The sequence below is a fragment of the Lepidothrix coronata genome, unplaced genomic scaffold (genome assembly GCF_001604755.1).
Source record: "Lepidothrix coronata isolate B3197 unplaced genomic scaffold, Lepidothrix_coronata-1.0 Scaffold33, whole genome shotgun sequence".
In the NCBI taxonomy this organism is placed as follows: Eukaryota; Metazoa; Chordata; class Aves; order Passeriformes; family Pipridae; genus Lepidothrix; species Lepidothrix coronata.
Genome location: NW_016690213.1, coordinates 2,009,449 through 2,024,587, shown reverse-complemented (window position 1 = coordinate 2,024,587; position 15,139 = coordinate 2,009,449). Strand labels below are relative to the sequence as shown.

The following is a 15,139-nucleotide window of genomic DNA, read 5'->3' as shown; positions in this document are numbered from 1 at the left end:
GGAGGGGAAAAGGTTGAAAACTAAGGTTCATGTAGTCGGTTTTTCAAAGGATTCCTGGAGAACAGGACGGGCAGTGTCTGCGAGGGGACCGGGGCCACCGCTGGCGGGAAGCGGCTGAGGGGAAGCTGCTCCACCGCCGGTCGTTCCCTGAGGCAGCGCCTGGGGGAGGCGGGGACGGGGGCGGGGAGACGAATCAGAAGCTCGCGTGGCGCCAAACGAGCTCCCAACTCGCCTCCCCGCCCCGGAGCGCTGCTCTGTCGCCAGAGCCTTTTCCTTGCGGGAAGGGGGTGGTGCGTGAGGCCGGGCTTCTCCTTCCGGGCGATGGGGGGCGGGTCGGGGCGGAGACAAGATGGCGGCCGGGTGCCTGTGGCGGCGGCTCTGTCAGGTGCGGCGTGTGGCGGGAGAGGGGACGGGGGAGCCCCGTTCTCCTCCTCCTTGTCCTTTCCCTTGGCATCTTCATTCCTGAGGGGAGTGGGAAAAGGGGACATGGCAAATGTTATCCTTTGGGCTGCGGGAGGGTTGGGGTTGTACAGCGTGGGGCCGTGTCTCTGCACGCCATCGTCGCCTAATGGGTCCTCAGAACTCTTGCCTGCAGTTCTGTTTGTGTTTTTTTTTTTTTCCCAACAGTTATTCTGGGTGTAAGGGATGGTGAGGAATAGATCTCTTGGGTTTGGAGGTCCTGTGCCAAGCCAATTTCTTGTCTTAAAAGTTTCAAATCTTGGAAGTTAAAATGTTAAAAAATAGGGAGATGTTTTGCACTGCCGATGTTTCTTGCTGGTTTTGACTTCTAAAGAGTGATTGCTTTCTCTTAAATTGAGAAGATTCGATGTTGGGTGTTTACTATTCATTTTCTGAAGCTTAAATTCACTTCTATATATGCACTGTATTCTGGACTTGCTTGGCTTGCAGGCTTCTGTCTCCCCCTGAATACTTCAGAATCTCTCAGCCAAGCAAAGTTAAGGCTATTTTGCGCTAGGAGAGGTGTAATTATGTTTTGTACAAGGTCTTGGTTCACACAGGAAATTGAATTCTGCAGACTTTGAGTGTCTTTTCCACCTTCTATGATGGCCATTAGCGAGAGCACATCAAATGTATTTAAATCAGAGAATGAAGTTGTTAAAGTGCACTTTCCTGCCTGCTGAACACCATCTTTACTACCTGAGGTATTCAGTGTATCAGTTTGTCAAAATTTGCCCAGAGCACCTTTAATTTTAGACATGATGCATACCTGTGTAATTAGTAACAAAGGGAGATGGCACGTGGTGGGAATAACATGCACAGTCATAGACTATTGGATAGGCTGGAGAGCTTAGCTTGTGGGATAGGACTCTACTGCTTCATCATGTTTTGTTTGATTCATCTTTATTACATGAAGACGGAATTTTTTGTATCCAAAACCATATAGCACAGTATGCTTTGAGTGCACATATCTTTGTATGCAAATAATTAATCCGTTATTACAAGGTGAAGCAGTCAGAAGTAAAAGAATACATAACAGAGACTGCATACACACAAAAAATAAAACAGATAAAAAAGTTAGTTATGATTACAGTCAGTAGTCTTACATTTGTCATCTGAGGTCTGTGCCATGTACTTGCACACACAGTTTAAGCGCTGCACTGAATAGAATCTTCTATGCTTATAGGCCTGTCTGCTTCCTGAAGTGATGTCAGGTGATGGTTATTGTGTTTCATATTGCTGTTGAATGGAAGGGAGGCACTGTTTGGACTTCAGAGATACAGAATTGACATGCAAGTATCAACATAATTTTATCACAGAACGATCTGGGTTGAAAGGGACCTTAAAGACTATCTAGTTCCAACCCCCTGCCATGGGCAGGGACACCTTCCATTAGACCAGGTTGCTCAAAGCCACATCCACCCTAGCCTTCAACACTTCCAGGGATGGGGCAGCCACAGCTTCTCTGGGCAACCTGTTCCAGTGTCTCACCACCCTCACAGAAAAGAAATTTTCTCTAATATCTAATCTACACCTACCCTCTTTCAGTTTGAAGCCATTCTCCCTTGTCCTGTCACTACACGCTCTTGTAAAGAGTCCCTCTATTTTATTAGATGTCATTAGAGAATTATCAGATGTATTTCAGTAGTTCCAGGTATTAAGGCTCAAGTAGTTCCCAACATAAAAACTTTGAAACATTATGAATGATTATCAACTACAGTGGCAAATATTCAGTGCTCCTGAAGTTGCTTATTGTGACATGCATTGAAAGAATGTAACACCAGTGGCTCTCTGTGAACATCTGGATTTGAAAGGGTTGCCTAAGGGGAGGCATTTGTACAACAGTCACCTTTGTAAACAGGAATCTGTCCTACCTCTTCCTGCAGTCATCTTCCTTATTGGAAGCAGCATTTGTAGGATAAGTGGCGACTGAGGCAGAATTACTTCAGAAAACAGCTTCATTCACTGCTAATGTCTAATGAGTGTATACTGCATGCTAGAAAAGGTTAGGGACCTAGTAGCATCATGTAGTCAGTTATGCATATCCACGAGCAACTACAGAAAGATTACCTAGAAAAGTGTAAATTCTGGCTGTTTTCTGATGTTTTGATTAGACAGTTGCCTGTATAACTCTTGAGTAGGGTATCTGTCTTCTCTCTTTATGACTCCAGCACCTCTTAAAAAAGAGTATCAAGGGGCAGGATAAGAAGATAATTTGGCTTCAGCATTCTGCTGCAGCCCTGAGGCTCTGTTAGGCAAGTGAAAGTTCCGTCCTGCCCCCTTCCCTCCCCAGTAGCCTGTAACTTTGTCAAATGAAGAATTAGTGGAAGGAAGCTAGAAGCCACATAATGTTCAGAAGGGAACAGTTATTCTAGTATGAAAAATAGCAATGTTACATCTTGATTAACAACTGTATTACCTTTTTAAAACAGAAAAATCACGTTATCTTTTAAATATGACTCATTAACTTGTAAGAAGGATTTCTGTTTAAATGTTCTCTTCAGAAGAGCAAGTGTTCAAAATCACAAGGAGCTTTTTTTCTGAAAAAAACGGAAAATTTCCAGTTAAATTCAGAAGTTGAATTTTTGCATTTTAGAATACTGGTTTCAATTGCTTTTACAAGTCCTACTTAGGCTTGTCACTTGACAAAACTAATATATATTCTACTATGAAAGTAAAACATACACAGAAATGACATCTGATGCCACAAAAAAATACATTCTTCTGTTAAAAATATGCTTTGTGGTTGCTATTCAGGTGCCTCATTAGTAAGTGCGTACTGTTATTGTGCCTTTAATGTGTTCCTTTTTTAGGTGCTATTGTATACTGAAATTTATTTCCATGGTCCTGTTTTCCTGTGTTTTCCAATGGAGCAGATGTCATACTTTGCCAGATCAGTGCTTAGGAATGTGCTGTGCTTTGGTGTACAAAAAAAGTAATTTTTAATAAACCTGTATTAACTGACTACTTTCTGGTTTGGGGGGAAAAACCCACAGCATAACTTATTTGTCTTATACAGGGATCAACTTTTCCTGTCAGTTATGCAAGCAGAATTATGCAAAAGCAGTATTTTCTTCCGTAAGTATAAAGGACCCTCCTTCTTTCACTGCTCCTCCGTAGTCCCTAAAAAAAAAATAACTCCATCTTTAACAAATTATTTTATGCTTTTCCCCTTGTGTTTCTAGAAGCTCCAACTTGATGGGAGCACGGCTGGCTGGATCCCATGTTGATACACAGGAGCCTAAGACCAATCCTTTGGTAAGTGTTTTGTAGCACAGTGTTTTGTACATTGTTTTAGTTATGAAGAGAACATACAGAAAAACTTGAATTCCTTTCTTACAGGTTTTTAAAGTTCTGTCTTAATGATGTTAAATTTGTCATAGAGAAAGAAATAATTTAGATTACTGGCATTTGAGATCTTTTGAGGTTTTTTTAGGCAAGATTCTTTAGCTCACAGTTCCCACTTAGTCACTTTCTGCTTTCTGTATGCAGCCATAACTCTATGAAATACCAGCTTCAGTTCAGCACCTGTGGCAGCTTAGTAGCCTTTTGTCCAGGGCTTCAGAAACATCTGACAGGCAGCATTAGATCTACAGTGCTGACCTCAGCCTTCCTGCTGTGTCTGGCATGTGGCTGGATTTACTAAACTGCCTAGGAGTAAACCTGTGGGAAAATCAGTACTTCTAGATACATCAAGGCTCTTCAGATGATGAGTGAGCCCAGGCCATCAGAAATCGAAGTTCTAATTGAAAATCATAAACTTGTATTTGCACAAACATAAAGGATAATACACCTTGGGAAGCCTGCTATGTTTAAGGTAGTCCTATAACTAACTTAGTAAAGTGAGAATTCTGGTGGTTGACCATAATGTTCTGGTTACTTTTCATACCCAAGCAAACTTTTAAGTATTTGGGGTATTCTCTCACTGCTATTTAAAATACAAATACTGCTGCTCCAGACCTGCTTTAACAATGAATTTCATTCTTGGCTTTGCTAGCGTTGTCCTCCTTATATTTGTCTGGCATTCCTTTTTGGATGAAGAAATTTTACCTAAATGTTCAGAAGTTAGCTATCTCTCTCACACTTTGCTTTCCCTGATAAGAGCGAGACCTGCCAATCAAGGTAATACAGTCAGCCTCTGTTAGATAAATAAGCAGCTGAACAGGTTGCAGGATGTTTTTCCTCTTTTACAAATGGGGCACACAGGTTAAGGAAACAGGCAGTGGGAGCATTAATTAAGGAGAACATACAGTGGTAACTCTTGTCCTTTTTTAAAAATGCAGGTATCTATTTCAGATGAGCCAGAAACACTGTACAAGAGATTGTCCATTTTAGTTAAAGGTCACGATAAAGCTGTGTTGGACAGCTATGAATATTTTGCAGTGCTTGCAGCTAAAGAACTTGGCATCTCTATTGAAAAAGTGTAAGTAACTGATCTGTAGAGTGACGTGGTGTCAGATGCTTCTTATGTCATCTACTGTAATTCACGTTCTGTGCTTAGAAGTATTATTTTCTCTTTTTTTTTTTTTAAGAAATGGATGAATCTTACAGTTTTTTCTCAGATAATAAATCTGACGCTTCTTAGATGGCAGTACAGTGGTAAGAAAGCAGCAGCAGATCTGCACTCAGCACTGCTGTAGTGGACTACATGAAGGATATTGACAGTACTCTAAATACAGCTGTCAGTGCTGTAGGTTCCCTGAGCTAATGCTGGTTTAATACCTGAGTGTTAATCATGCCCATGTAAGTTATAATAACAAACTATACCACAGTGTTTCATATTTCCTTGAAGATCTTGTAAATGTCAAATAAGAACAGGGATTCCAGCGTAATCTTTGAGATAAACTTGTATTATCATCCTTTATATAACATGAAATTGTCTTTTTCTTTGTTCAGAGATAAACCTCCAAAGACGATAGAACGATTTACACTTCTCAAGTCTGTACATATTTACAAGAAGCATCGAGTTCAGTATGAAATGAGAACACATTACATGTGTTTGGAGGTAAGAAAGAAGGAAAAAAAAGCGTTCTGGGTGCACGATTCAAAGATGTTACTAGATGTTAGTTCAAAAGTGAAAACAAATTTCCTGTTTACTTGGGTTGGGGAGGAGAGTGTAGGGGAACATCGGAAAGCAGCTGACTTAGGTACATCAAATGTAACACAAGTTATTCTGAATGCACAGCCTATGTAATTTTTGGACTAAAAGGCTGGTTTTGACTATCTTCTTAAGAGCTGAAAGGGTGACTAAAAGAATAAGGTAGAATTGAGGGTTATCTTCATGTGTGTTATGAAAAGTCAGTGGGATGGAAGCTTTCTCAGGAAGGGAGGAAGATACATCTAAATCATTGTTGTTGCCAATCGCTAAGGGTTCTGTTCTCTGTGAGTTTGTTTGATGTTTTTGAACAGACATACTTTTGCCCTATGCAGCATCATGTGGCAAACTAAAAGTACATGGAGGAAATGCAAGAAAGGAAGCATAGACAAACCACAAGTTCTGTGGCCAATGACACAGACATTTGTATGGCTTAGAATGCAGCTGTGGTTGACTTTCTTAGAAGAAAGGTTTACTGCCAGCATTTTGTGGCTCCTGGGTGTCTTACTGTACATTTGCACAGTGCTTACCAAAATGAGACTTGAAGTCCCCAGACATTAGTGTAGTACAAATGGCTGCTCACAGACCATAAGCACAACATTTGCCTTCCAGGAAAAACTAAAACATCAGTAATTCAGTGGAACCAGGAGAAACTAAAAAATTAGTGGAACTCTGGAGTTGCAGGATTTACAATAACCTGTAATTAATTTCACCTGATACCTGCCGTGTTAAGGTGACCACTTCCATCATAATCAGTGCCTGTGATCCCAGGCAGCATGTGCAGTTCTGTGGAGGGACGTAACTACTTTATACTTGCGTGAGAGTTGAGTACAGATCAACAACCAGCTCTGTTCAGTATCATGGAAACTGCCTTTCTTATGTTTGGCCCCATAACAGGAGCTAAAAAGAAGCTTAAACGAACTTTTGGGTTTGGTGTCTTTTTCTGTTTGACATATTAGTAATAGTAGTTAATTAGAAAACATTACTTCTGTTTTAGTTAAAATACCTAACAAGCAGTACTGCTGCAGTTTACTTGGAGTATGTGCAACGAAACTTACCTGAAGGGGTTGCCATGGAAGTAAAAAAGGTAAGTTTCCGCACCACATTATTAATTTAATAATTTATGAGACTTTAGTCCTTATGCAAATACCAGTAACTACTGAAATATTTAGAAGGTCAGCCGAGGAAATGGGTGTAATTTGGAAGGAACGTTTTTCAAAAGTATTACACAGTAAAAAGGCTGTATTGCTTGGAAGTGCCACTAGGTGGCATTTTTAATCTGAGTCATATCTCAAACGAGTAAATAAAGCAAAGTAGTTAGATGTTAGCTAGTTGGTGTAATAAATGGTTGTTTTGCTTTCCTTTTAGACTAAGATAGAGAGAATACCTGAACACATTAAGAAACCAGTTTGGGATACACTACCTGAAGTGGAAGAAGCTGAAGTCAAGTCATGAACACACCAGGTACTTGGCTCTGTTAGTACTGGAATTCATTGCTCCTATCAGCCTAATTTACTGTTAAATAAAAGTCCTCTTATAAAGAAATTTTATAAACTCTTGTTTCTTCAAGTTATTCTTGCTTATAACTCCAGTACACGTAGACTGAACAGCTATAAAGTGAAGAGGTTTGACTGTACTCTATGATCAATAACTATGGTCATTTATAATAAGTTTGTAGAAAGTGTGTATATATAAGTATATATAAATTCATTGTATCCTTTTGATGCTAGATGGCCTCTTAATTCTGAAATACTTGAAAATCCACTTCCCATTTGTGTGATGTTTAATATTATGGGTGCCAGATTGTTGTCGAGTTACCAGCTGGATAAACTCGTTCGATGGATAAGCTGTTTCCATTCTTTACTTCTTTTACCACATTTCTCCACTTCTGCTTTGTGCCACCTTTCTTAGCAAGTGCCAACAGCAACACTCCAACCATTGCTTTAGGTCTTGTCTCGAGCCATCTTCCTACCTACTGACCATCTCCTCTCATTTTCAATCAGAAAATTTTTAGTTGCATTTTAGAGGACTAATAAAAACACCATGCTTCATACCATTTATAAACATCAGTATCCGAGCATGCTGTATTATCTTCTTACGAGTCAGACATTCAAAGCTTAAATGATTCCCGTCTGAAGTGCCCACTTTTGCATCCATATAGCAAAACTGCCAGAATTGCCAATTTCATGCCCTGAAACAAAGGCAGCATCTGCCACATAGGATGTTGTGTGCATCACAGCAAAGCATTCCTACCTTCCTAGAACTCCAATTTGAATATGAAAGTGTCAAACCACTGTCAGTATCTCTGTATGTGTAAACCAGCACTTCTGTCTTTAGGAGAGAGGGAGTGGTTTTTTTGAACTGAACTAAATCCTTAGGATCAGTTCAATATCAATTCGATACCACTGCCTTTTTTATGAAGATGGATGAAAAGACTTGGCAGCATGCAGGAGCAAAATTTGACTTCCAGTATCTGGTAGCCTGCAGTCTCACCTTGTAATCAGGACACAGACTCTTAATACCGCTGCTCTCACCCCTGGCTGATACTGCATTAGCCTCATCTAGCTAACAAGTTTAACCCAAGTCAGTCATTCAGAGGAGATTTTTAGATGTTTGGTTAAGCTAATGCCTTGTCTTTCTAGGTGGAGTTTTACTGTGTATGAACTTAGGCAATAATAAACCTTCAACCTAATTACCTTTGCTTTCTCTCCCTCTGTAATCTGTCTATGGCTTTCAAGGACAGACACCTCTAGTCTGAAATCCAGTCAGGTTTCTTCTACCCTTTTGCACACAGCTGTGTCCACCCTGCTGGTATACTCTCACTGAGCACTTTGGAACATCTTCAGTAGAAAAGAACTGAAGATACTCAAGAATACAGACAGACCAATAAGCAAATATTTGATTCAGTTTTCCCTAATTTAAAGGCTAAGTCAGACAACCATTAATAAGAGGAAAATGGTGTGTTTCTGAGTACAGTTCCTCACTGTTAGAAGACTGCTTTATGACCATCCTCAAGCTTGTATAGGTAGATGTCTAACATTATCTGCCAGTATGAGTTTTCCCAAGGGTAATAGAAAATAGATGCCATGTACAGCTGTTACAGAAACCCGCAGATTGGCAGCAAATACTTAGAAAAGTATCATGAAACTGGTTGTTAGATATGACAGTGAAATTTCTTCATTCCATCCATGGTTAGACTGTCTCAGTCTGAATAGGAGCTGTGCTAAATATTGGCACTGAAGATAGATAAGTTTTCAAGTCCATTCAATCTTTAAAATCCTTGGTCACTGCCAGTAAACTGGAGGTGGATTTCCTTCCACAAATACTTAGTGACTAACAGCTGCCAGCCTACTTTAGGTATCAAAAATATACAGACCAATATATTATGTAAATCAGAGCATTCACTTATGTTACTTTTCTTTGAGCCATTTAACCATTGAAAAAATGTTGGGAAAGCTCTGCTCAAAGGCAGTTGTGGCAGAATCCTATTACTTATGGATTAAGATATTTAAAAAACAGTCTAAATTAGCCTGTGTTTCCAGGATACCCGGGGTTCATTTGCCATATGTATCTTTCAGCACAAAAGCAATTTGTGAACAGTAGCTTCTGTATCATTTAGTGTGATGTTTAAAGAAACAGTCTCAGTTTATTCTTGGCATTTCATCAAAGTGCTCTAGAGCATGTATTTCTCTTCCTTATAGGTGCCAGTAGTCATCAGTCATGTCTGGATTGTTACTTCAGTTTTGGTTTCTACAGTTAATCATACCACTACCACAACTTAATTGTCACGTTAGCATTAATCTGTCTATACAGCAAGCTTCTTTCTTTAAAAGTCTTTCCTGCCAGATCTGCACTTCACATACCAGAAAATTAATTACTATCTATCTGTTATTCCAGGGAGCACTGGAAATACAGCAAATCCAAGGGAAAGTCATTTACCCAGGAAGTTGTGACATAAGAAGGTTTTACTGTTTGTGTAATATAAATCTGTAGTTAAAACTCCTTCAAGGCTGCTATTCTCTTAGCTCAAACTGCACTAAAACAGGTGCAGTCTATTATTTGTCCCTTCAAATTAGAAATTTGGGAATAGAACCTCACATGGTGTTCATGGCTTTTCCTAGCAAGTGCCATTAGAAAGTGCCACCCTTCCTCTAGTTTCCACATTTCTGCAACCACAAAAATAACACAACTGGCTTTCAAAAACGTTCTTTCCTATCATAAAAGTTGGTGTGACTTCTTGCTCCTATTCAAACATTTCATCCTCAGGTTTCCCTCTGACTGTTGTGGTCTTCTAAAGTTCGGGGTTTTCTTTCCACAAAACCACAGTATTCATCTTCGTCCATTTCTGTGGTGAAAACTGGAAGTTACGTTTCTGACAGTCATTCATATAGGCCAAGCATGATAAATCACTGAGGTCCTCAGGGGATCTGTGTGTGTAACATCATATCAGTGAACCCCCTACATGACCCAGTTCCTGTAGGATACAGAAATCTGAGAGGTATTTAATTTACAGAATGAATATGAAAAACCCCAGCCTTTAATACAAACAATTTATTTGTTCAGGTAGGTGCACACAGCTCATGTAGCGATTTTTTTCTGCAGCACTTACATATGGTAAGAGGACAGCATTATGGAATTTGGGGTTTTGTGTACCTGCCTCACTCTTTAAAATTTCTAGTTCTCTTAACAAAACATGTCTTTCTTTTGAAATGCTGTTCATTGAATTACGAGAAACATCAGTAATAAAAAGTGCAAATTTTCTTCTTTCTACTTAAATGCCAGTTGATATTATCAGAGAGCACTCAATCAATGTATGACATCTCTGAAGCAAGGTCTTCCATACATCAGCACATTATTATCACTCATCTTTCATTCCCTCCTGCTATATAAATATTAACTCCTCTTTGCCTCAGAATATGTTTCCAGTTAAAAATAAGGGGTGCTTTTTATGTTAGCTGCTGAAAATATTCATAGGGCTTTTTCCCTAAGCCATTAAGAGTACAAAAGTTTCACCTTCTGCTTAAGAGAAAGTTACAATATCTACATTATGGAGACACAGTGGCAACATAAATGAGTAACACCAACAAGACTTCAAACATTTACAACAACTTCAGATACCTACAACCAGTTAGAACTACTTCAGCCTGCAGTGGCCACGCTGCTAAGGAAGAGCAGAAGGCTTAGTTTGCCATCAGAAATCAAATGTAGTGATGAAACTTTCAGACCAAAACAATAATTCTGCATTATCTGAGAGGGAACCTAAAAAATTATAATATAGATTAGTTCAGTAACTACTAGGAGAAAAAGAAATTCTAGTGTTTTAAATAGGATGAATTTTAAAAGGTGCAGTTCTTCCCTTATTTTGGCACCCACCCAGAAGCAGAGAAATTCATAATACAGATTTCTTTCCACTGTCTCTAGTACCTCATTAAAATCTATACCTTTACTTAACCTGTCCCAGTGCAGGGTATTAAGAGTTTGGAAAATCTGGCCTTCTGTTCTTTCTGAGTTTTCTACGATCCCGGTGTCAATGTATTGCAGAACTAGTCTGAAACTGAAAAGAATGTATTCATTTTTCTGGGTGCCCACAGACAGTTGAGGGCTATGTCTCCATCCCCTTCTTTCACATTCAGTTTTCCACGTCTGGCATACAAGCTGGCAGTTAAACTCTCCTCTGCATTATACATTCTTCCTCAGAAATGGTTGTGGGTTTGGTTTTTTTTTTAAGCTAATGTTGCTATAGACAACACATGGATTCAAGGCAGCTTTTGTGGTTCTTTCTAAAATGCTGGGCTCCCCTCACATTCAACAGACTAAAATGTTAAGATGTATTATATATAATATATATATATTCTCCATATTCCATATTTTTTCAGTGTGTAAGCTTTGTAGTTCTTTAAAGAACACTAAATTAATTGTAGTGGTTTTTACATGGACAATACGTTATAGTAACCACAGTTTAAGGAATTACAGCATCAGTGAATGTATCAGCCATTTGTCAAAAGAGTTGCAGCTTGATTTTCAACATCATTCGAAATACAGCTCACACTGGCAAAAAAAACCAGTGGCAAAGCACTTTCTAAACTTAGTTTCTATCAGCAAAATAAGAGCATTAGGCTAAATGTGGCTGTTTGAGAACAGATGCTTAATACAAAAGCCCCCAGCAGTTTTGTTCTTAGCTAAATTCATGTTGCTTAAGAATAAACAAACAAGTAACTTGAATACGTAAGTAAAAAATATTTAATACTACAGAAAGGAGGGTAAAGAAGTTACAAAAATCTGTCGCCTTAAGTATGGCCACGCTTCAAAGGGTGGCTGTGTTACCCTTCAGAAGATAATAGAACCATTCTTTCACCAAAAAGTCATGCCACTTCCTGAAAGTCCTGCAGCTGAACTGGCCTGCGGAAATGGCCCACACCAGCGGTGCTCACGCTCCTGCGCAGAGCTTTCAGTAGCCCGTGAGTAAGCAGAAAATTTGTGGGGGTTTGCGTGATAACGATTTCATTTTATATTTTAAGTCAGCAGCTGCTGAACACTATATTTGGTCACGGCTCTGCTTTTTTATTTTCACTGGTATTTACTTGCTTGTTACTCTCTACATTTATGCAAGCAGCACATCAAGGACACGTCAAGATACTTGCCTTTGCACAGGTGCTAGCTGTTACTAGGAAAGGAGTGATGGATGGAAAGAGGTGACAAAGAAGATTAAGCAAGGATAGTCTGAGATCAGGGAAGACATGATGTCATCACTTACTTTTCCCATTGTAACCAGACAGTATCTTGTCACACATCTTTCTTTTTATTACACGCCACAAAAGTGCATTTAGTAAATAAAATAGCATTCAAGTTTATAAGCTATATGCTAAAGTCCCTGGTGTAACTTAAACTGCATAAGTAACTTAGGGCAAATTATTTAAATTTAGCTCTCCATTTTGCATTTGCATAGGAAGAGAGTATATGATCAACATACTTATTCCAATTAAAAACATACACTAAAATGAAAGAAATGTCATTTCGCAAGGGAATGGGCAAAAGCAAAAGTAGAAAAGCAGGAATGAAGGAAAGCATATAAGTGAGCTGCTGCACATGAAACGAAACAAAAGAATGAAGGCAATAAACTAGCAAGGAGGAATCCATTATGTTCAGATAAGCAGAGTTCTCTAAAATAAAGGAAGCAGCTTTTATAACCCATCTGTCTCTGGAACATGTCATGCAGATAAAAGTGCTGGAGATACACAGGTAGCAGCAAGAGACTTCTGCTGACAGGGTTTAATTGTGGCTGCTGACAGAATTGGGTCAGCAGAACAGATTACAAATAACACAAGCTTTTTACCTTCCTTTTCTTTCCTACATTATTGCTGGAATCAGAGACACTGGAGATATGTTATCATGTTAGCAACTAGGAGCTCCAGTGTAACTTACATGTGATTTCACTTCTTCAGAAATACAAGTTTAGTTAGCAATTTGGTTTAAAATTTTCAAGTGGAGAGATGTAATTTAAGAAAAGGATTATCGTGCAACACTAGGTGGTTACATGCTCTCCAGTCCATGGGATACCAGTGTCAGTGCAGCTTTACTGCCAGTGCCTCACCACAGGGAAGCTGAGGTGTTAATCTTCTGGGGAGCACATCTCTTAAGACACTTGTGGATGGCACCACTGTGTTTTAAATAGTTTAATCCTAAACACCAAATGCTGCCCAAGCAGGATCCTTCTCACACAAGGTGTGGGGAGGATGGAGGGAGGAGTTAAGCAGAAAGAAGGAAGCAATCCCTAGAGTCTCATTGGTTTCAGGAGTTAAATGGAAGTCAGGATGAAGGAAAAGGGGGTGACAGTAGACATTAAGCTACAGGCCCAAATCTTGTAAACTGCTAGAAAAACCACCTGTTATTGTCAAAACAGTTGTGACTAAATGGTCACAGCAGCAAGTGCTGGCATTCAGAGCATCACAAAAGACTGAGATTAATGCATTTTTAATTAGTGAAAAAAAAAGGCAGAGCAAAACTCCACGGAATATTGTGAAATATCATCAGAGCCAGAATTTTGGAAAGAGTGTACAAAAAATGCTGAAGTCCAAGCTATAACCTTACTGCCACCAAGGTCCTGTTATTTCCCCTTTTTGTTTAAACACACAGGAATGCGGAGGTTTCCAACTGCTCACTGCCTTAGCAGCTGCACCCAGATTCAGTCCCCAAAGAGCTCCTGAGCTCTCACAATTCAGCTCTGAACAGATTCCTGCTCTTCCTGCTGTCTTCCGATGCCAAATTGCAGAAGCCGATAAAAAACAATTTTGCAACATACAAATAAATCTCCTCCTGAAAGAGGTAGGATTGATTGGCAAAATCTTTCCTCTTAGCGTGGCTGCCAACTCCACATAAAAATCCTGGTAGTTGGAAATTGTTTATTTTAGTCAGTGTTGTTACATAAGGTGTTGGCTTTGACAGAGCCTGCTAAGGGAATTTCTGCTGCTGGGCACAGCCAAGTGCCACTGACGTCTCTTTGCTATGGGGAACTGGGTAAAGAGGGTCAGTAGAATGGATTGGATTAAGACAATTTCCTCCACAGCGCAGGGGTTTATTGAAGGGGCAGACAGCAGGATTAACAACTCCCTGAGGCTTCTGTGTAACTGAAGTACAGTTAACGTGCTTCCTTGCTTCAGTCACATCCATGGATGCTCTCAAGTCAAGATAGACAAGAAGGCAAGATAGTCAAGAAGTTACAATCAGCAGCTGCTAAACCATTTTCCCCTAAAATACTCTCTGCCTCCATCTTATTTGGAATTCCCTTGCTCTCACTTAGTTTTTGTTCTCACAGAGACAAACTGAAACCTACTGTGTGTGCTTTGCACATAACAACAACATTTATAGTCTCTCCTTACTAAAGACCAGAGGAGTTTCTGCTAGATCATACAGAAACACGGGGATGTAAGGAATATAAAGAACTTTAAAGTCGAGAATTGAGTTTGAATTTATTTGACACAACGTAAAGTGGTTTTCTATAGAAGTGTTTATCTGCGTGCACACAGAAGTATTATTCAGCAGTAAGATATCTGAAGATCCAGAATTTAGTGTGGTTTTATTTGGAGCTTTTGATTTTACCTTTCAGAATAAAGCAGTCTGAACTTTAAGTACTTCTGTTGGGTCTCTTCCTCTAGGTTTATTGTAGAGGTTTTCCCAGAACATTCGTAGTTTTTAGCAAAGCACTGCAGATCATGGGTCAGCTGAGGAAGATGCTGGATCTCAAGTAGTGTCTACCTGAATAGGCCATTTGCAGTGTTCCTCAAGGTATGGAGAGGGTGGATCAGACTGTATTTAGATCATCACTGCTTCTGTAGCTAGAGATTGGAAGTGACATTGCATTCATCTGTAATGCTGTGAGAATTAAAAAATTTTATCATAGCAGTAAAGCTCAGAGCATCCTCTCCATGATTCATTGACTCATCCTCATTAATGTGTATAAATATCTAAAGGAGGGGTGCCAAGAGAATGTATCCAGGCTTTTCTTGGTGATGCCAAGCAATAGGACAAGAGGCAACTGGCAGAAACTCATGCTCATGAAGTTCCACCGGAACATAAGAACTTTGCTGT

The 15,139-nt window shown here is 39.5% G+C and overlaps 1 protein-coding gene across 1 annotated transcript; it reads left to right on the top strand.

Annotated features, from left to right (window-relative positions):
• Positions 1 to 298: 298 nt before the first annotated feature.
• Positions 299 to 7,104, top strand: MRPS10 (mitochondrial ribosomal protein S10). Its single transcript, XM_017811715.1, has 7 exons — positions 299 to 385; positions 3,479 to 3,537; positions 3,645 to 3,717; positions 4,743 to 4,882; positions 5,356 to 5,464; positions 6,552 to 6,641; positions 6,923 to 7,104. The coding sequence occupies exons 1-7, from the start codon at positions 350 to 352 to the stop codon at positions 7,007 to 7,009; spliced, it is 594 nt and encodes a 197-aa protein (XP_017667204.1). The 5' UTR covers positions 299 to 349; the 3' UTR covers positions 7,010 to 7,104.
• The last annotated feature ends 8,035 nt before the right edge of the window (positions 7,105 to 15,139 follow it).